This window comes from Dinoponera quadriceps, unplaced genomic scaffold (genome assembly GCF_001313825.1).
Source record: "Dinoponera quadriceps isolate SergipeBrazil2010 unplaced genomic scaffold, ASM131382v1 scaffold717, whole genome shotgun sequence".
NCBI classification, from domain to species: domain Eukaryota; kingdom Metazoa; phylum Arthropoda; class Insecta; order Hymenoptera; family Formicidae; genus Dinoponera; species Dinoponera quadriceps.
In genome coordinates this window covers 1,170,861-1,192,565 of record NW_014555639.1, presented here as the reverse complement: position 1 = coordinate 1,192,565, position 21,705 = coordinate 1,170,861, and the positions used below count along the sequence as shown (strand labels likewise).

The 21,705-nt window shown below is 38.2% G+C and overlaps 5 protein-coding genes and 1 long non-coding RNA gene across 7 annotated transcripts in view; 3 read left to right on the top strand and 3 right to left on the bottom strand.

Annotated features, from left to right (window-relative positions):
* The window catches only part of LOC106745055 (26S proteasome non-ATPase regulatory subunit 1), a 53,759-nt gene extending 39,572 nt beyond the window's left edge, over positions 1-14,187 (bottom strand). Inside the window, exons 1-8 of the mRNA XM_014620309.1 lie at positions 14,080-14,187; positions 13,562-13,679; positions 13,184-13,353; positions 12,901-13,109; positions 11,980-12,462; positions 11,483-11,709; positions 11,003-11,258; positions 10,440-10,628 (exon numbers count right to left, since the gene is read on the bottom strand). Coding sequence (XP_014475795.1) covers positions 10,440-10,628; positions 11,003-11,258; positions 11,483-11,709; positions 11,980-12,462; positions 12,901-13,109; positions 13,184-13,353; positions 13,562-13,679; positions 14,080-14,104 — 1,677 coding nt within the window. The 5' untranslated portion in view covers positions 14,105-14,187. The remainder of the gene's footprint in view (positions 1-10,439; positions 10,629-11,002; positions 11,259-11,482; positions 11,710-11,979; positions 12,463-12,900; positions 13,110-13,183; positions 13,354-13,561; positions 13,680-14,079) is intronic.
* LOC106745056 (pancreatic lipase-related protein 2-like) lies at positions 5,054-9,984 on the top strand. Its single transcript, XM_014620310.1, has 7 exons — positions 5,054-5,174; positions 5,685-5,853; positions 5,938-6,086; positions 6,184-6,432; positions 7,782-7,973; positions 9,400-9,511; positions 9,927-9,984. Exons 1-7 carry the CDS (start codon positions 5,147-5,149, stop codon positions 9,982-9,984), a joined length of 957 nt encoding a protein of 318 aa, XP_014475796.1. The 5' UTR covers positions 5,054-5,146.
* Positions 14,188-14,790: 603 nt separating the features above from the next.
* On the top strand, positions 14,791-16,428 carry LOC106745079 (transcription initiation factor TFIID subunit 9). 2 transcript variants are annotated; one of them, XM_014620353.1, is made up of 4 exons: positions 14,791-15,029; positions 15,107-15,556; positions 15,626-15,691; positions 16,075-16,428. In XM_014620353.1, the coding sequence occupies exons 1-4, from the start codon at positions 14,891-14,893 to the stop codon at positions 16,221-16,223; spliced, it is 804 nt and encodes a 267-aa protein (XP_014475839.1). In that variant the 5' UTR covers positions 14,791-14,890; the 3' UTR covers positions 16,224-16,428. The 2 variants fall into 2 exon arrangements, with proteins under 2 accessions (XP_014475839.1, XP_014475841.1); XM_014620355.1 differs by lacking the exon at positions 15,626-15,691 and having other exon boundaries at positions 14,891-15,029; positions 16,075-16,223.
* A 147-nt stretch (positions 16,429-16,575) lies between these two features.
* LOC106745081 (cilia- and flagella-associated protein 20-like) lies at positions 16,576-18,972 on the bottom strand. The gene is made up of 4 exons (XM_014620357.1): positions 18,868-18,972; positions 18,500-18,691; positions 17,709-17,941; positions 16,576-17,436 (listed from the first exon to the last, which is right to left on the bottom strand). The coding sequence occupies exons 1-4, from the start codon at positions 18,949-18,951 to the stop codon at positions 16,815-16,817; spliced, it is 1,131 nt and encodes a 376-aa protein (XP_014475843.1). The 5' UTR covers positions 18,952-18,972; the 3' UTR covers positions 16,576-16,814.
* LOC106745082 lies at positions 17,366-19,458 on the top strand. The gene is made up of 3 exons (XR_001374505.1): positions 17,366-17,452; positions 18,889-19,113; positions 19,368-19,458. It is a non-coding gene; the product is annotated as an uncharacterized LOC106745082 (long non-coding RNA).
* A 28-nt stretch (positions 19,459-19,486) lies between these two features.
* Positions 19,487-21,260, bottom strand: LOC106745080. Its single transcript, XM_014620356.1, has 2 exons — positions 20,089-21,260; positions 19,487-19,730 (listed from the first exon to the last, which is right to left on the bottom strand). Exons 1-2 carry the CDS (start codon positions 20,292-20,294, stop codon positions 19,508-19,510), a joined length of 429 nt encoding a protein of 142 aa, XP_014475842.1. The 5' UTR covers positions 20,295-21,260; the 3' UTR covers positions 19,487-19,507.
* Positions 21,261-21,705: the final 445 nt, after the last annotated feature.

Below are 21,705 nucleotides of genomic sequence, written 5' to 3'. Positions count from 1 at the left end.
CTTCGGATTTAATCATACTTCTTTAGTCGAAACGAGTTTCTTTTGGAATAGAGCAAACTAACGAACGTTTGATTCAACAAACAGGGTTGCTTGCTTTCTCAAACAATACCTTTAAATAACATATTTCTTTGTATTTTCATCCAAACGTTACAATGATTGTCCTAAGCAATAAATTATTTGAAAGAACTAATACTATGTTTGGGAAATATTAAAAAACTTCGTTTCGGTGAAAGAATATTTAATATATACGTAGGTTGTTCCGAGAGTCGAACACTAATTTTAATTCTACTTTACTAACGGGACAGTAACATCCTATTATGCTGCGAAATACAAATAACGGTAGAGCTAATACTTCAATAAAAGCTTCAGTTTCAAGATGATATCGATATGAATAGGTGATTTGTAATGACAGTTCTGAACATGCTAAGAGACTGATTAAAATAGCCTTTCGAATACCGATTAGCTGATGCACTAATTCGATTGACAGACTTAACCCTTTGAGTGCCATATGGGCGTATATGTGCGCTCAGAGTAAGAGGCTTGCTATGAACTACCGGCATTTCCGAAGCTCTCGTTTGCACGTCCACTCTCTCAGCTGACCAGCAACAGTTGCACAGCCATAGTCTTTATTAAGTTCAAGATATTAATTTGTTTCTGTTCTGCCTGATTATCGTCACAGACGAGACGATAATCTTGCTGAATTCTGATTACACAGAGCGCCTTTTTGTTGCGCTGTTCCGCACTCAAAGAATTCAATTAAATTTCCCAAACGACAAATACGATGTAACGTAAACATGAAAAAGAATTCGTTCTTGAGTTTTTGGCAGGAATATTAACTCCTTGACGTTCGATTAAATTAAAAGAAATTTCCCATATAAATATTATTTCTTTATTTTATTTCTTTTCTCCTAACCTCTGCTCTTTCCCTTCCTTTGACATTAATGTTAACTCTTCCTTCATCCTCCCTTATCCTTAAAATCTCTGGTTTTCATGTCGATTTATCATGGTCATTCACACAGCAGTAAGCCGATTCTGTAACTTTTAACGACATGTCGTTATTGTTACGGTGTCGTTGCGCAGCTTTTCTGCCATATGTTATAGCTGTGCAACGACGAAATAACGATAACGACACTGTCGTTAACAATTGCAGAATCAGGGATCACGTTACGGTCAAATGTACAGCTGCTTATATTCGTTTGCGCAAACTTCAACCTCTCCGACATACGCTTTCCCTCTTCCAAAAACTCCTAACCTCTCAGTCCTTTGTTATATCCTTATTCGATTATGCAGACGTAGTTTTCATCTCGTGTTTAAGTCAACAATTACTCAACCGTGTACAATGTGTACAAAAAACGCCTATCTAAGATTCGTCCATAGCATTAAAAAATATGAACGCATATCCTGGCCGGCTCAAAATATATCAACGGCTTGTGCATCACCAGCGCTGTATACAATGTTCTTCGTACATGCATTCCAGAGTATCTTTACAATCTCCTTCACCGTAATGCTGAGTGCCATGGTGATGAATTATGCAACACTCGCCTCCAAGATTTATTGCCAATTCCTCGTCACAAAACAAACACATATCGTGCCGCATTCTCATATATTGTGCAGTTAAATATTAAATATTACAAACTCTCTTTACAACTCTCTCTTCCATGAAATTCGGTCAATTAATTCTTTCGACAGCTTCCGTTCTGCCGCGTTAAGACATGTCGTATCGAACAGTTAATTTACGTTTACCGTTTATTACTTGTCAATACTGGGTAATTGATTATTTATATATTGTTTAACATATATTTTGCGTCGTTACTATTTAAATTCAATTTTATGTGTTTGTGTCGTCACTTATTGATTATCATTATTCATTTATATATATTTAGGCAAGGCAGTAAAATCAATTAGCTAATGCGCCTTTTAGTCGATCTCAACATAGCGTCTTCAATACTTTTAAATTCTGTAATCATTAGCAATCAATAAAGGAAATATTATTATTATTTAATTTTGCATCAAATTTATATATTCTATATACACAATAGTCAAAAAGAAAACAGCATATTTCATCCTACGATATATTTTTATAAAATAAATAACACGTGTTAAGTGGTCCTTTAAATCACGTGACATCTCTGGCATTATATATTTTGGCATAAAAAACACATGCCAAGAACGTCATTTCAAACTAAGAAATTAACTTCAAATATCGTCATTACAACACTTGAAATACGAGGACTAAAGAGATACGCCCTAATTGAAAAGTTTAAATAAAAAAAAGTTTGGATAAAAAAAAAGATAAGACCCTTCTACGTAGTGATACCATAACTTTGTGTTACATAATGACAACATTCCAAAATCTGTACAAATCGATGCTCGTGACACGTTGCATAAAATCTACTACTAGAATGACTACATCCCGCGAATGAATAATAAAATGTTTCTCCAAAGTAAAAATTAACGAGAACGATAATCCCTCGTTACGAAGTGAGCTCGGATTTCGGAGCATCCGGAGCGAAGTTGAAGCTACAAACACTACCGACAGTTTATCCTGTTTGCCAATCTGTTTAACAACGTTACAACCACGGTGTAATTTTGCGAACGTCTCGAAACTACTCGAATTGAAACGGACACGAACTAAATGCAAGATGCGGAACACGGATAAGAAGTCGAGCCCGTTGCTTCGTGCAAACCTTCGAAGAAGTTGCAAACGTTCCAACCCAGGCAATTTCCAGTCCAACAATGAATAACAAATTAACGGCTTGAGACGCGACGGCGCGGTTTATTATTTTTTATTTCACGAACTTTGTCCAAGAATCCACGTCGGGAGCTTCTTCATTGGAAAATATTTTCCCACTTATTCGTACAAACATCTGCAACAAGAAGCCTCGTGGCGAACACTTGATAATATAAACTTTTGCACTACCTTGTAACACACTTGTCGGATCGAAAGTTTACAGGTAATTATACCAGCTACCACATCACCGATGGAAAGTCTCCGTTCGTTATCTCGAAATTTAGTAAGCGTTTAGATGTTATGTAACAACGAAGATAGCTCCGAAAAATATCCAGGAGATCATTTAACTTAAGGGGATATTATAGTCTCAAACTCCAAAAAAAGTCGATTTTTACTTTTTTTTCTTTTCTTTAAACGTCTCGAATGTTTCTCAAGAATAAGTTCCTGGAAGATTTGAACGAAATGAGAAAAGATAACGAAATTGCGTGCATTGTATGTGTCGATTGTTGCTGTGTGTATTGCGCATACATATTAGTTTAAAACAATTGAAGATTTTGAAAATCTCGTAACTTATAAACGTTTAACGTTGGCTCGACTTTGGCACACATTTAAAGTAAATGAATTTCCAATACATGTGTATATTCCACAATACTTTTTTCTCCCAGCTTGCTTAAGTTACAAAATTTACGAGAAAATCGAACCTGAATCTTTTAACGATTTGTTGCGACTTCGTTAAAAATGTTTACACTCGCATTTCTCGAGGTTCCGATGATAGCTACGCTCAATTTAAATTACAAAAAGTGTTTGTATATTAATTTCAGGTAATTAGGGCGGCTGCAATCAATACGCCCGATTGAACGCATATTTCGCGATACCGCTTGCGCATCGATCTCCAGCTTGTATAATTTTTAATAAAATAAGTTATAAAAATTTGTAATGTTATTTCAAATATGAATAAATATCCATGCAAAATCTCAGTTCTGTAGCTTTAATAGGTTTTCTCATTTTAATCCCCAAAATTTGGCTTGAAAACGCGTGTCTAAATTGGAACACTCCTTTAAAGAAGATGAATTAGTTCAAATAATTTAATTTGTAGAAATCGCGATGCATTTTTCGGTCATCGTGCGGAGAGAAGAGGAACTCCCTGTAACTCCGAATAAAGACGGAACTTGGGAACGAAACGTGCGAAAGCGTGGTGTGGCGATATTTCTTTTTTTCCTCCCGGAAATGGAACGCGTCTTCGTTAATTTTCCGGAAGTTTGGTTTCGCGGAATGGCACGCTATTTTCTTTCTCTTCTCTTTCCCCCAACAGCGTAAGACGAATCGTATTTATTTCGAGCGGATTTCGCGACTAACGCGCGCCAGCTGCTTTTTGCAGGGTCGAAATGTGTCACGTTACTTCATCACAGAGCCGCTAGGATACATTATGGAACCCGTAATAGGTAATTCGATTAAGCCGACGGACTAGTAGCAAGTTATGATTCGTTTAGCATCGACTTGCTGCTGCAGCGGCCAGCGGCGACGAAAGTTAAGGCTTGTTTCAGCCCCGCGCAAAACTACTTTCTCCGGGAAACACCGTGACGAAAACGCGACCGTTGTTTTGGGGAAACTCGGCGTGGAAACTCACAGATTAAAGGCGCAAAAATATGCAGCAACGACTCGCGTTCTTCTCGTCTTCTACCTTTCTTTATTCTCTTTTTCTACAAACAGTTGAAACTTCCGTTAAATCTGCTCGGTGTTAAGAAAATATAAATTACGAAAATCTGACATTCTGTTATATCGCGATAAGTTTCCCCTATAAAAGCGTACTGAAAACCCCTTTCGATGAAACTCGTTCGAATTTTTCAAGACAGATAATTTGATAATCAATCTATATAAATTCATATTTTCAATTTCCACGGGAAAAATTTCCCGGGCGGAGAGCCTTTTCGCGTTTCGCTTTTTTCGGGGAACTGTTTTCATGAAATTACATTTGACCTGTGAACAACCTTGAGCAAGCCAGTTAAGACATTTGAAACATTTCATTTAATGTCACAGATACCAAGATAAATCAGATATATTAAAACCTAAGACGTCAGAACGTATAGAGGACAAAGAACTAATTATAAAAAGTATTTAGTCATATTTAGTCTATCATCGATAAGATAATACGATCGACGCGGGTTAAGAGTATCGTCGATCATAAACTATCATTTTTTCTCGAGAGAACGATTACGATCTTAAGACGTTTTGCCTCCGCTTAATCCGCTTTGACAATTAATTGACGCGAGAATTAATTACACCTATCGATCCGTATCATCGACGGCTTATTGATTGCGGCAAACCAGTGTCCGTCGTCAACAGACTATAAAAGAGAGTACCGGCAAGAGTCGTAAACATAATCACCTACGAACTCGAGCAAATTTACAGGCAGAAATGGCGGCTGTACCAGCGATTGCATTAAGTATGTGAAAGGGAGGAAGTTATCATCGGATAATTCGGCGAAAAAAAAATCTATTCTAAGACTTGTAATTGTATAACTGTGAAAAACAAAATATCCGGTTTTCTCGAGGGTTACGTGTTCGTGATTATTCTTACAATCGCATATTCGCGAAGAGCAACGATTGTCCTCGGGTTTCGCGCTGAGGAGGAAATGTCTAATATTTGCGACTCGCTATAATTGAATAGTGCAATAATTAATTATAATAATTAATTAATTGGAAATTATTAATTAATCATAGTAAATTAATTATAATCAAGGAAATCACATTTGTAGTTGGTGGTAACGACCTTGTATGCGTTTGGTGCTATTATTTTTTTTTGTCAGAGCAACGAAAACATACGGTTAATCCCATGATTTGTATCAACGAAATAATTTAAGGAAATCAACCGTGTTTTTCCTTTCTTTCGAATGTACGACGTGTTTAATCTGGTCTTGAAGAGCCGTTTCAATGGGCTGTCTCTTTGCTTGCAGTTTATCCTCCTCTCCTGGCGCTTCTCACCGCGAATGAGAACTACACGATCTTCACCAACGACTATGGGGTTCCACACGTGATCGACGTTAGCGAACTTCCATTGAATGAGACGGAAGTCGCGCAGATAGCGAGTGCCGCCGCGAAGACTACCTTCCACCTGTACACTCGGTGAATATTACAAGTCGAAAATGGATCGCTGGAATCGTCGTTTCCACGACGCGAAACCGATCTCATTCTCCTTTGTCTACACAGAAACAATCCGAAAGTCGGGCAGGAACTGTTCATCAACGACTTGAACAGCGTGAAGGACAGTTTTTGGGATGCCAAACGTCCCACTCGTTTCGTCACTCACGGATGGCACGGAAATGCCAACACCGTCGCCTGCACTCACGTACGGGACGGTAAGATTGACGACAATATTTGCAACTCTGATCCTTCATTCGCCTCGACTCTCCAGACTTCTGACGTTTTCTTTTCGATACCTTCCGACATTCTCAGCATACATCCAAGTTGGCGATTACAACGTCATCCTGGTGGACTGGCAGGAGGCGGCCAGTTACTTGATATATTGGAAATCCGTGTGCGGCGTGTTTCAAGTGGCGAAGCGCGTGGCTCTCATGTTGAATTTCCTGGAGAAGTCCGCGAGTATGAATCCAAGGACGGTCAAACTGATCGGGCACTCATTGGGAGCGCACGTCGCCGGTCTCGCCGCTCGTTCAGCGGACAGCGACATCAGCGGGGTGGTCGGTGAGTGAACTGACCAAAATGATACAATAACATGACGTATTTGTATTTTTTTTCTCCTTTTTCACACCGCGCAACGTCTACCTGTTGAGTTAATTGAAGGAAAACCCAATCTCGGCGGAAATAAAACTGCGCGAGCAATAACTGATGAAATCAATATAGAGAGAGTGATAATTAAATAACGGTAAAAATATATATGATAAATATATGATAATGAGTGAATATATGAAGAAATCAGGCACAGTTTAGCTAGTCAAAGATAGGGAGAAAAGTGAGGTTCATCCTTGGGAAAGTAAGAAAATGAGGCAGCCTTTAAAAAATGAGTAAAATGCGAATATTCATCAAGTAATTTGTACGTTAAAAATTAAATTATTTATTTATTACATCATTCCATAAGAGATTAAAAACGCTGAGCCTCATAGCGAAAGTCAATGAGGAGTAAAATTTGAATGTTGAGGAACAAAAGAAGTTACATGATGTATAAAGCGGAAAATTTACTTTAAACTCAGTTTTAGGCACATATTCAGATACAATAAATTTTGTAGAAATTCTGTGTGTTTTATATTGCAATATATTTCCAGGGTGTTGGAATATCCCGGACTTTTCCGTTAATCGAAAATAAATTTTTAAAATGAATAAAAATATTTTAATTACGGGTTTTTCCATTGAAAACAGACTAATTCTTTCGAGCAACCTTTTAAGAATATTACTCAATAATATTCAATTTAAAGAAAATACAGTTAAGTGTATTCATAAGCATTCTCCGTTTATTTCGGTTTGTTTGTTAATAATTCGTTCTGGCTTGCTGGACAAACAAGAATTATGGATGGACAAACGTGGACAATCGATTTCACTACGTAATTTAAAGAAAACATAGCCAGTTGTGTTCATGTCGATCATTGTCTGTTTTTCGGACAAACCTAACAAAAATAACTTAAAAATAAAATCACAATTCTTCATTTTATGAACATTATGTTGGAGAAATCATTGTTACTTTCTATTTTCTTTAAATCTTTTGTTGTATTTCTCAAGAAACTAGAGTTATTGAACATAATTTCTTGTGATCGAATGTTTTTAAAGACTCAAACCGAGTAAAAAAAAAAATGAGAAAAGGGAATTTTTTCTTAAAAATGGGATGAAAATTAGGTGTTTCTAAATAAGTGAGGGAAAATAAGAAAAGTGGCTCGCTCCCATGCCTGATAAAGTGATCACAAAATCAAGAAAAGAGAAAAGAATACCGGCCTTTTCCTCTTCAGCTGCCTTGAAAGGCCGCTGTTCGAAGAGGCTTCGGTTCTCTTTTAGCTGCTACCTCGACTAATAAGCTAAGAACTACGACTTCGTCGATTTCACAGCTCTGGATCCTGCAAAACCCTCGTTCTCCAGAAAGGATCCGGGATTCAGGGTGGACAAGACGGACGCGCTTCGGGTTCAGGTGATTCACACGAATGCAGGTTCTCTGGGCATGAAGGAGGCGGTTGGCACTGCCGACTTTTACCCAAACGGCGGCAGGAATCAGCCGGGATGCGGCCTGATCGACTTGATCGGTAAATAATGACGCTTTCAATCGGATGCAACGGCGCACACGCAAACACCGTCTAACGTAAATTGACGTAAAGGCGAGCGTATATTACACGGGCGTTTGAAACAGCCGGTGAAACGCTCAGTACTGAATTACCGGCTTGTTTGACAGAGCACACACGGAGAAGATGCTCCTTCTAAACACGCAGCGCGAATACCGCGAGAGATTGATACTGCGTGAAAGGAGAAATCGGAACGGGGTGAATTTTTTTTTCCAAGGGAACATCGCGAATTCCATCACTCGGGAAAAAAGTCGAATTAACATAAGAAAAAATAAACAGCAGCACGTGAAATTTTGCATGGTGCAATGAAAAGGGTGGTTTTGATCGTCGATTCCGCACACCTTTTAACTTTTAGTCAATTACATATACGTATGTTTCATCCTTCTGGAATTGAGGTAAAAGTCGTGAGGAAACATTAATAGTGGCGCGTGAAATCCCACGTTCGCGAGATACGGTGCTAAAAAGGGTGGTTTTGATTGTCGATTCCACGCACCGTTTGAATTTTCGTCAATTGCATATATGTATGTTTCATTCTCCCGGAAATGAAACAAAAATCGCGAGGAAAAATTAATAGAGCGTGAAACTTCACGTTCAAAATGTTGCAAGGGGTGGTTTTGATTGCCGATTCCTCGCACTTTTGCATTTTTGCCAGTTGCATATATGTATGTTGCACTTTTTCCGGAAATGAAGCAAAATTCATGAGAAAAAATTAATAGTAGCGTGTGAAATTCCACATTCGCGAGATACGATGCTAAAACGTGTAGTTTTGATTGTTGATTTTACGCATTTTTTGAAAGTTTGTCAATTATAACTATATATATTTCATCCTTTCGGGAGTAAAATAAAAATTGTGAGGAAAAATTAAACGGCGCGTGAAATTCCACGTTCCAGATACGACGCTGAAAGAGATCATTTTGATTGCCGATTCCTCGCAATTTTTGCATTTTCGTCAGTACATACATATGTATTCATTCATACATTCGTATGCACATACATATATACATACATACATATATATATATACATATATTTCATCCTTCTGGAAATGAAATAAAAATCATGAGAAAAAATTGATAGTAGCGCGTAAAATTCGAGATGCGATACTGAAAGGGGTGGGTTTGTTCGCCGGTTCCTCGACATTTTTGCATTTTTGCCAATTAGATATGTACATATTTTGTTCTCCCGAAAACGAAATAAAACGCGTCGACTGCCGAAGCAAAGTTTCACGCGGGATGAGCCGCGTTACGGTCACAGACTTTAATTCCCGCGGCCGTGTGTGCGCGCCGAGAGCAACCGAGCGAATATCCCGTAAGGTTCGCGGCGACGATCAACGTCGCTACCGCTTGTTGGCTCATTACGTTAACGAGCTAATTGATGCGCCAATATGCAGGTGTGTGCGCCCACTCGAGGTCTTACATGTACTACGCCGAATCTGTCATGAATCCCAAAGGTTTTCGCACCGAGGAGGGCGTGTTCATGGGAGGACCGGTTCTCGATCCAAAGTAAGTACAATAGAATATTTTCCCGTTTTCCTCTCTTCTTTTCTTTTCTAGAAATGGGTCAAGTTTTTGTCTGACGCCTTGAAAGCTTCACTTCGTGAAAAATTACGCTTTTCTAACGTTACTTCAAGTACCGGCCGACTTGTGTGTGCATCCCCAAGAATATTAAAATGTGTTTACAGATAACATACACTCACACGTGCATGCGTGCAGTACACGTTTGCACTTCGACCGGTCTCCCTTTCTCATACCAATTAATAAATTTTATCGATTTTATTTGATAAATCGATAAGTGTAAATTAGTTCTATCGGGGGTATTAAGCACGGTATTATTTCGCGCGCGGATCGGAAAGAACAATAATAACCGTTTTAAAGTCGAGACGATCGATTAATGTGACCGTTTGCTTGTCGATTTCAGTGCGAAGGGGGAGTACACTCTGAAAACTGGCAGCAAGTCGCCATTCGCGCTCGGATGATGATCTCTTCTAATGATTACTTTTCTACAAATCGATATTAAAGGTAATTTATTTAAAAATACACCGTCTTCTCGCGAGCCCACCAACGACGGGCATATTAGTATCAATAATGAGTTCTCGCGTGTCCGAAACGTTCATTTAACAGGTCGATAAAAGTTTCAAGTTTCATGAAACGCGTCGCTAAAACGATCCTACCGTTGGAAGTGAAATATACTAGCAGTCAGTAGGAAATACTCCAACTATAGGTCTGTTCATTTTCGCCGGACTAGTATACATTTATAGAAGAGGCAGGTGTACAATTAAGACATTATAACATGCAGCAAATAACGTCACCCTAACCGCCGTTGTATTCTCACTTCTCACAGTAGCGAGTAATAATAGCACAGTATAGTAGGTAGGAATTAAATATAAGATAAGCCGAAGTATAACGAGTGCAAAGCATGCTTCAAACTTACCGCGACCATGTCTTCGATGGCCTGTGTGGATTTGGATCCCAGCATGACCATTCCCATGGCGATTCCAGCGGCTTCACCGGTTACCGCGTCATCTTGGTACAGATTAAACTTTAATTGTTCGTAGACGTCTTGCCTATGGGAGCCCATGGCGGCCAAACCGAGTCCGAGACAGCCACCATGACGGACCATCTGAAACGAGTTTCGAAGGATAAATCGCATCGCGTCGTGCGAATCTGACTCTCGATTTTCGACTATACTTGGACTTATAGTCTCTTCGTGTTAGAATTTAATAAATAACGGATAGGAGGTAAAATACGACCGCTGAACTGATAGTCGGGAAATAATCGTTTAAAAACCCATTTGTGCAATAAGACGTTAATTTATGCTGAAGCTGAAAGAAATTGGCTAATCAAATCGATTATTCTTTTCACACCTGACAATGATTCGCTAATTTCTTATCGGTGCTGGCATAAGTTAACGGTTTACCGCCTGCATAAATGGGCCTTAACGTATAATTTGTCAAGAAATGTTACGAAAACGTTTTCTGTGGAAGCATGTCTTACTTCGTTTTGGGCGTCTTTTAATTGGCCCAGGAGGTAGTCCGTGATGGCGGCTCCGTGATTAGCGTGGATCAATCCCAGGGCGTATAAACCGCCACCCTCGGAATATCCGGCACCAGCGGCACCGGAATCTCTCGGTAAATAAGACTGCATCAGAGCTAAAGCTTCTTGTTCGTGCCCCCGGTGTATCACTCCCAGGGACGCAGTTGCGGTCAATTTCGCCCAATTAGTAGCGCGAGCCAACCACTCCAAGTTGTCTCTGAAATTGCACGGGAAATTGCTGACACTTCCGGAGAAACTCCGCTGAAACTTCTTGCAATTTTAAAATTAAAAACGTAAGAAAATGTTACGAGACATTTCTTGGATTTGTTTTTTTTTTCTTCGATGTCCTGTCAAAAAATTCGAATAAATAAAAACTTCAAGAAGTTAATAACGACGACGAAGTTCCTGCATCGAGGAAAAATCTTCGAGATAGATACGAACCTCAGGAATTGATCGCTGGTCGTTCCCGAATGCATGAAAGCGTTGGCGATCACGGTGGCGGTGTGACAAATCGAGACCCGTATGGCGTCCTTGGTGTTTTTCAGGATCAACATATCGGTATGATTGCTACGAATAAGAAACTGCAAGTGTAGATCGATCGACACCTCGCCACCCAAAATACTAGATAAAGCGTCCACACGTTCTTGCTGCTCTCTCTCCTCCGCATTCTGAAAAAAAAAATACCCCAAAATGCCATAAATAATTATAAATGAAAAAATAATTTGCATTATAATTAATATTCTGAATTAATATTCTGATTTCATGCGAATAATAATAATATTAATTGAATTATTAATAATATTAGTGAAATGATTAATAGTTAATATTAATATTAAAAATATTAATACATATATTAAAATAACATAAGAAGATAAAATATCACACAATGACAATTCATCATATAACATTTAAATGATAAATCGAGTTTATTCACTTACCAAACTTTCGACGCTGCGTTCGGCCTTATCTTCCGCAGGAGCAGCAGTGTTATCGGTCTCCATGCTCGCGGATTCCGTGGTAACTTCAACAGGCTTGGCCTGGTTGGAAGCGACGGTGGTAGCGGCGACGGGTTTAACCACCGGTTTAACCATCAGCGCGCCCGGAATGGGTGCGGTGGCACGCAAAGCTTGCAAGACGCGTCCGAGGAATTGTTGCGTCGCAGACTCATATAGATCGAAGGCAATTTGATACGCCATCAGCACACAGTCTTGCGAGCCCTTGCTCAGTCGGTCGAGAAGCTCGGCCACGGCCAGTGGGTCGTCCAGGAAGATCAGGCATTGACACATATTGACATAGTCGGGAGTGCCCAAGTTCCGATACAGACTGACCAGGCAGCGTAACACGGTGTTGCGAAATCCGCGGTTTTGGATGAGACTCATGGCGACTTGAAAGGCGTACGATAACATTCCGCTCACGTCATCCTGCGGGGCAGAATTTCATTTCGTATTTTTCACAGATTCAGAGATCTTGGACGAGTTCGCGGTTAATAAATCGGATCTCTTCGTGATAAATTACTAAATATAAATCGATGTAAATCAACATCTTTTTCTTCAATTTCTTTAGTAAGTTATCAACATAAATCTAAATAAATCATCTTGAATCAATATTGGTCAATCAATATTATCAATAATTATGAAATATTATTAGTATTAGTATATTTTGTAGATAATAAATATTTTTCTCTGAATATACTTATATTTTTTTTTTCATTTTGTGCAGAAGAAATTGAAATTCGGAAGAAATTGATCAGTTATTGAATGGAAATAAATCACTTATTAATCTGCGAGTACATATTATAGGTTGCGTATATTCGGTGTACATTTGTAAATGACAGATTCCGGTAAAATATAGATACTCACAGATTGCATAATGGCTGCCTCAAATACATCCATTCTGCGTGTCTCAAGAGCAAGGCCTAAAGCTTGACGATACTGATTATCATCTAAACAGCGTTGGAACATTCTATTCACTATACCCTCCAGTCTAGGATCGATGCCCTTGCTACCTGGAGGAAGCTTGCCCTCCGCCTCCAAAACACGTTGCTGAGTATAGTAATCGATGCACTTGGCTGAAAATTCAATCACATAAGTTTCCACCGCTAGAAAATTAAACGCCATTATAATAATAATATTTCCACCGTACCAATGGTTGTATCGACGTATTCATTTCGAGCATTGACATCGAACAGTTCTCCAGCTCCGAGAGCGTAAGTCAAAGAATCTTCGAAACTCCCCAAGTGATAGTATACTTTGCTAGCAACCAAAGCAGCCAGCTCATGCTGATTGAACGATTTATCCTCGTGCAGAATTTCACTGCAAAAAGGACATTAATGTCTATATTGTGAAATTTCTTTACAATAGTTTAAATAAATTATATTATCAATTAATAGATCAATAAATCAATTATACATCAAATATGTGAAAGAAGAATACAAATCTAAGACAAAAGAAAACATGGACTGATGAAGAGATGTATTGTAAATTGTATAAGAATAAATTTGGCAACTGATTTCTTACGCACATCTTTTCTATGGCTTCAGAGATTTCCGGCCAAAATTCGTCGACTATCATATCCAGCTTTTTTAAAGCGAAGACCTTCAGTTCAGGCATTGGCTCCTCCAGTAAGGAGATTATGCCAGCTGCAAAAATAATTATATTCAAATTAAACTGATCAATTATTAAGATAAAATTAAAATAGGAATGTTAAGATAAAGTATATAGTTACATAAGACAAATGCTCGATAGATAAGTAATTAAATAATAAGTAAATAATAAATTAATAATAATTAAATAACAAGTAAAACATGATAAAATTTTTAATTGCTTCATAAATTCATTTACAATTTATCGTTCTATTTTTGAAACATTTTTAACAATGGATGCTTCGAAATTGTCGGAAGGAATTCGAGGTTGGGTCTCGCACGATTTGCAAATCATCGTGCAAAAATGCATCTGTATTTAATTAAATTATCGCATAACGTAGCCTAATCAATAGAAAACCAATATACTTTGACAAATGGATCATGATTTGACGTTTACCTGCTGACGTGATGTTCATCTTCATTGGGTGACAGAAAATTTCCCGAGGAAAACACGTAGAAACACGTTATGGCGACGCGCCACGAAACAACTAAAATTTATTCGAACCACTTCTTCACTCGAAACAGCGCCACACCAGACGAGATAAAGTAGTTACAAGAAAGTCCGGTAGATGTCCAGTAGACATTTCCTTCTTGTTTATGCGAATCTTGGCAGTACGACTCAATGACGGATGAGACGATTATTTCATTTTTCAATAATATGATCAAATAACTGACCGAATGGACATTTTATTAATTCCAATGAACATCCCTACCGTTTTTCTCCTAAATTAAGGTCGTAAGTCAAAAACATTTTTTTCGTTTCCAAGTAGTGCTATTCTAATCATGGTGATGCCGATGAAACGAGCTGCGTTCAAAAAACGTAACGGTTGGTGAGTTCTCGCTATTATTGGAATATTCTTTTAGATCTACTGTGGATCTTAAAGAATACTTCAATCAAAAGCAATAATCACTCTACAATAGGTGCAATAAACCTTAAGCTGTAAGAAATTGACCAATCACAATCAACCAACACCGATCGATTATTCTTCTCACATTCAACTGTGATTGGTCAATCTCTTACGGCTTAAAGTTTGCTACATCTATTGCAGACCCGGCTTTACACAACCGTATGTCTTCTGAACGCACCCACTGTTCATAATGCGCGTTACCTTCGACGGTACAGGATCGTAAACATAACCTCAAAGATGCAGTGTTTGTAATTTCTGTGACAGATTCTCTTGACAGAGAGTTGTTTTATTTTTTTCAACATGGCAGAGAAAACGAAAACCATGAGCCACATAAAACATATCCCTAAGGATGCCCAAGTCATTATGTCAATCATGAAGGATATGGGGATAACGGATTACGAGCCCAAAGTCATTAACCAGTTGTTGGAATTCACCTATCGTAAGTTTCATTTTTTTCTTCTTTTTCTTGCTCAGTCACCTGCTTTGCACATAGCTTCAGATCTGAATCTCTTGCAGGATACGTCACATGCATATTGGACGATAGTAGGGTATATGCCAATCATGCGAAGAAGAAGTTTATCGACCTGGATGATGTCAGACTGGCAGTAAAAATGCAGCTGGAGCGAACGTTCACGAATCCACCACCAAGAGACGTGTTACTTGAAGTTGCACGCTCCAAGAACAACGTCCCGTTGCCCTTCGTAAAACCTAACAATGGCCTTAGACTTCCACCTGATAGGTATTGTTTAAACTCAGCAAATTATAAACTGAAGAATGCCACAAAGAAGGTTGTGCAGAAACCCGGACATCCGCTGACAGGCAATAACGCATCCGGTGGACAGTCAAGGGTAAAAGTGGAAGGAAATAAGGCTGGTTTGTCTATTGTTAAGAGGCCTGGAACACTTGCTACTGTTGCCAGGACACAGAGCATTTCCATACCAAAACCAGTATTGAAGTTCTCGACAGGTAATAGACCGCTCATTTATTTTCTCCTTAAGTTGTCTACAATTTATCTGTTTCTTCTTTGGATCCTAGCTTCTTTCCACCTACTTCGCTCCCATTCCTCCATTCCGTTTCGTGTGTCCTTCAGACCTTCATCAGGTAAGATTCTGATCTAAATTAAATGTAATTGTGAAGTATATTTCACAATTGTACAGATTGTCGAATTAAAATCTGTTAAAAATTATGAATGTATATGTATATACATACACACATACATATATATACATACATATTCTAAATAATATATATTATAAAGCGTTCAAGAAAAGCTTATATTAAGAAAGAGGCCAATTGCACGTATATCTGAAATTAAATTTAATTGTGTTCATGTATATTTAAATTTAACAATAATTATATTCAAATGTATTTAAATTTAACAATAATTTGAAATTAAAAAAGATATATATATATATATATATAAAGGATTAGAAGTGTGAGTGAATTTATTTGATTTTTAAAATATATTCGAATATTTCTCTTAGCGACGACGGCCACCACAGCGGTAAAGGCACAGGTGACGAAACCGAAGATACAGATATCCTCCGCGCCGACACTGCCGCCTGTGAAGATGGAAACAGAAGATTCTTCATTGAAGAGGAAACGCGAGGACGAAGATTACGACGTGTCCTAACTCCGATTCTGAACGATTTTCCATCGACATTCTCAGTTTCCATCAGTTTAACCATCAACCATTCTGGAACTTACTTTTTTAATTTTAATATAAAATTTCGTATGTAAGTTCGTGCGCAATAATAACGCTTTCGTTCTTCGTTTAAACGACTCGAAGAGGAGAATGTACAGAGCCTATACAATAAATTACAATTACGTGAAAAACGGAGATTGAAATAAATATTTGACTAACCCCCAGAAATCAGCTAAGGAAACAAAAGAGCAGCCTCTTCCCATCGAGATGTTTATTTCTACATCTAAAATATAAGTGATCTCCCAAAAAATAATCGTTCTTCAATCGCTTCAATAAGTACATACAGGATTTATTATCAGCGCTGCAAACTTGAAGATGATCCGTCATGAAAAAACAACACGGAAACATTGATGGATAATTTTTTCACGTGCTGAATTTTCTCGGGACGATAGACTTAGTGTCAATCATTATTCGCACTTTCGACTTATCTTTTTTGCGCAGAACAATCTGTCCCTATTGTTTAAAATCTGATCGTACCGTCGATAATGCCGATCATCCCGATCGAAAATTACGTTCCATTTACTCCGCCTCGTTTATTGCGTTCTCTCTCTCGTTTTCATCTTCTGCACGCTCTCCTTCACCCTCGTCTTCATCCGCAAATTCAGCCTTTTCCTCTTCGTCAAGGACCGGAATTTCTTCTTCAGCTTCCGCCTCTTCGCCAAGAACCGCTGCCTCTTCTTCAGCTTCCGCCTCTTCACCGAGAACCGCGGCCTCTTCCTCAGCTTTAGCCTCTTCGTCGGGGACTGCGACCTCTTCCACGGCTTCAGCCTCTTCGTCGAGGACTGCGACTTCTTCTACGGCTTCAGCCCCTTCATCGAGGACCGCGACCTCTTCTACGGCTTCCACCTCTTCTTCCTCTTCGAACCTCTCTTCCTCCTCATCTTCCCATTCAACTACCTCTTTCGCCTCTTCAGGTTCTTCGAACGGTTCTTCAGGTTCCGCTTCGTCCTTCGGAATCTCCGGCTCTTTGATCGGTTTCTCTTCCGTTATTTCCGTCTCGATGCTCGGTGTTCTTTCGATGGACGGCGGCTTCTCAAGCTCCACGCTTGGTATCTTCGGCACTTCCTCCCTGACGCACTTCTTCCGATGCACCGGGAAGAAGAGCCTGAAGTCCTCCGGCAATTCATCTTCCGAGTAAAGCCTGGGAAACATTTGCGGTACGCTAAATTAATCCGTTAGCGGCTATAACTTTCTTAGTTGAAAGGCACGCGAAATAATTTATCGAAAAACAGGAATAAGACTACCGGAAAAACGCATTGGAATTCACAATATCCGTCTTCTCGGTTAAATCAATTGAAATAAATGGAATTAGTTTACGAAAGCGGTGATTAATTGTGTTTTTTTGCAATTCCGAACTCGGGGCCGTCATTTATTTAGAGAAGAATTAATCGATATCGCGCATTGGATTCCTGCCTGTCGGCGAAATAAATTCGTCTGATCCTGCAGTTCGCGTGAACCTGCATCCTGGTGGTCTCGATGTAATTCGTGCCATAGGCTCTTCGCGTGAAGTCACACAGATTAAACTGAATCTGATTCCAACCGCCCAAAAGCCCAATAGGCATTGACGTGCAAAACGGGCGAACGCGCGTGGCGCTCTGAAAATTGCTCACGCGAAACCTTCTGTGCATATTTTTGTCGTCCAATATCTGTTTAACAAATCGTCGTTCGGATTATTTTTAAAATCATTTTCATCGTAACCTATAAGATATGATAGGAAAAAGGGAAAAAATAATTTATAAGCTTTATTTAAAGCAGAGAAAATAGAAGGTCTTATTTTAAGATTAAATAAAAAAGAAGTCTTTTTTTATAAATATGTAGATAACATTTTTTAAATCATTTCCGTTAGAACTTGTGAGATACAATAGAGAAAAGAAAGCAAATAATTTATTAGCTTTATTTAAAGCAGAAGAAATAGGAAGTTTTATTTTAAGATAAAATAACAAAAGCCTTTTCTATAAGAATAGATACGTAGAATGATATTGTACAAAGAAAAGAAATATATAGAAGAAAAAATAGAACTTTTATATATAAGAAAACAATATTTAAGGAAGGAACTACACAACTTTATTCAACGAGGAAGATAAGAACTCTTCTCTGTTTGAAAAAAGAAATAAAAAACATTATTAGGGAATAAAAAAATATTATTTAGAAAAGACAAGAATTGGAAGCTTCATTTTTTAATTACATATTCACACAGTCTTTACTGTTATCTCGAACGTGAAGTACTTCTTCATATTCTTGACAATGAGGATGAGGAAGGGCAGTCTAATAGCAAGCACTTTCTTCGGGTCTGCTGGGCAGAAAATATAGGTGGTCGCCACGTTGGTCCCGGCTATCTCCAACGCCAACGACTTTATTTCTTCGTCCATAATCCTTCGTATATATCCATTTTTTACCTGAATTATTATAGAATGCGCAATAATAAATTATTATTATCTCTTTATAATTATGTCATGCAAGTCCATTACTACAGCTGTCTATCTTGAAACGCATAAATATATCTCCTGACATTTTATCACTCCGATAACGTTGTTTATTATTTTATTTATAGACGAGTAAGATAAGAACTGACGTGCATATCCCATAATTCCAGAGGAGATGACCCGCAACTGTACAGGATGGACAAAAATCCGCTCTGAAATGTATTCCGAAACATCTCGTAAAGATTCTCGAGAGCTTTCAGCGTTACAACTCGTTCTCCGCGGTTTGAATGTGAATGCTGGAAAAATTGTCTTCAACTGAAACGTCAAGCGGTTATTGTGCATTTGACATGTAGTGAATTCTTTTGTTCCTGCATTTGTCCAACATAGGAATAAAAGTATATATAGTATTCTGCTTAACTATATAATATAGAAATATTTTTTATTGCAATTTAATTCTTTTACTACATTATTTTGTTTTTATTCATTATATATCTTACTTATTTACTTATTTCTTTCACTATTCTCTCGTTACTTATTTTTATTATTTATAAATACAATTGATATGAAATCCAAATCAATTAATATTAATAACTTTAATCATTACATTACGAATTTATTAATAATAATTACATTTAATACACTACAACAGGCATTGCAACAGATAAAGGAATGAATACTGCCGTAGCTTCAGACTCAGAAGAAACAAGAATTGAGGGAAGAGAACGCGTAAAAACCACGAGACGGTTTATCTAAAAAAATAGAAAAAAATATCAAATTGCACAGAGTTCCTCAGGTATCTCGGAGGAGATCGTTCAGTCGACGTCTCTCTTTCTCCGTTAATGGATCCGGCACGATCAACGATTTCGCCGACATGCCGACACTGAAGACACGATCGATCCTCACGCCGTCGAGGGCGAACATCTGTATCATCGCGAAGTGTTCGATCTCGCGATTTAGCTGCCGGAAGATTTGTCGCCTGATCCTTTGCACACGATGCCTGCAGACCACGTGGCTTGAAAAATCGCGAGATATGAACGAGATTAATCATACGGATCGTACGATGACGTTGACTCAAGCGCTTTTTATAAACGATGGTTCTTTTATTTGGATGCAACTCTTCGAAACATCTTTGATTTGATGCAATCAAAATTAACGCTCTTCTATTAAAGGAGGAACTATAAAGTTTTATTCAATAAGGATTTATACCAGTACAATTACATGATCTTGTGCAAATTTGTTGTGAATTCTTGATCAAGTTTTCCAAAATTATTTTGAACCAATAGATCATTCTGTGAGGATGTATTTACAAGTTAAGATAAATAAATAAATGAAATAATATGTATTGATGTTTTAAGTAGATAAGTTCTTACTATGGCAATTTTTTCAGGCCAGTGTAGCTGGGGTGAATCGAGACATCGCTTCGGTATAATTCCGGAAACTGCTTCATATGCTTTGTGCGATACTTCCGAGTCACAGGCTTCTCTTCCGCCTTCTTTGAAGGATCTTTCGGATCCCAAAGGTCTCCGAGGAACTCCAAGTTTTCATCCTCCGTAAACAAATTGATTTTCTTATTCATTTTCAAACCCAATGATCAAAAGTCTTGGCCACTTTTCAAAATTGATGGGCAATATCGATCTCTCGCATCTTCTCACGACGAGATGAAAAACGTTTACACGCACCTTTCAAAGCCGATAGAAAATACTTAATAATTAAACGTTACATTAAATTGATTCGATAGGAAATTAAGCTCGTGATTGATTTAACGGACGTAATCTCGCAAGATCGGAATATTCCCTTCAGCCGCTGACGAATTCTCGCGGAATCGTGATTTTTGGTGGAACTGTAAATACTTCTCGGGCCGCGGAAAAATCCAGAGCGCGTTTTCAAGTTGCCGGATTTGGCAGAGTTTGCTTAAACGGGCGACGAACTCAACTCGATTGAAGGAAAGTTGGCCGATCCGTAACGAAGTGAGCGCCTGTGCCGCGCACGGATATCGATTTGGTTTCCAGGTGAATCAATAGAGAGATTCGGCTTATTCTTATTCCGAGTCGCGATGCGCCCGCGGTGCACTGAACTCCTCACGCAGGCAATAAGGACGAGCGGCTCGTAAAACTACGCTGAGCTATGCACCGCTCGAGATTGAGGAACGATTCGCTCGATATCGATCGCTATTCGGATCAATAGTGGCTCTCGAACGTCGAGAATCCAAGATTCCGGAATCCAAAGAACCTGTTTTAATATTCCGCAAAATGAAAAGGAAAAAAACAAGAAACAAGATCGCAGTAATCAGAGATCCTGAGGAATTTTTATGCTCGGATCGATTCGAGTATTGTGGCACCCAACTCCGAAGTTCAAAATTCAATCCACTGCGTGGGATTTTCCATTAGACACTCGTTGATTTTTGTTGAATTTAGTCGGACTATTTTTAGTAGTGATGTTACACTGACATTTTGATACTATCGATACATTTATGTCTGAAATTGATACTTTTGTATCCATTCGTTCTAAGATATATTCACGAACAATTCGAAACATGCGACTGTTTTATCCATACATATCGATTATATATTAAGTTTAATACCTGTTTAATTATAATTCAGAATTTATCAGAAATAAAATTAATGCAAAAATAATTATAGTTACAGCTAATAACGATGAAAGTCAATTAATAAGAATGAAATCACATTTATTGTGGTGGATCTCCGATTTCAATATTTTTTGCATTAATTTTTATTATAATGTTTTCATCGAGGTTAAAAAGTCAGCTTACGATCAATATGAGACTAGACTGTTTTGTTGATATCTTTATGACTGCTTAGTAATTGTATTGAATCGATACTACGTGAAGTGTTAACAAATTTACCTTATTAATACTAATGATAACTTATTTCGTTACCAATTTGATGACACGATATTTGGAAATCGATACGTATTCATATTAATGAATGTGTCATTCAATCGGTCATTAATTTCCATATATCGTCCAG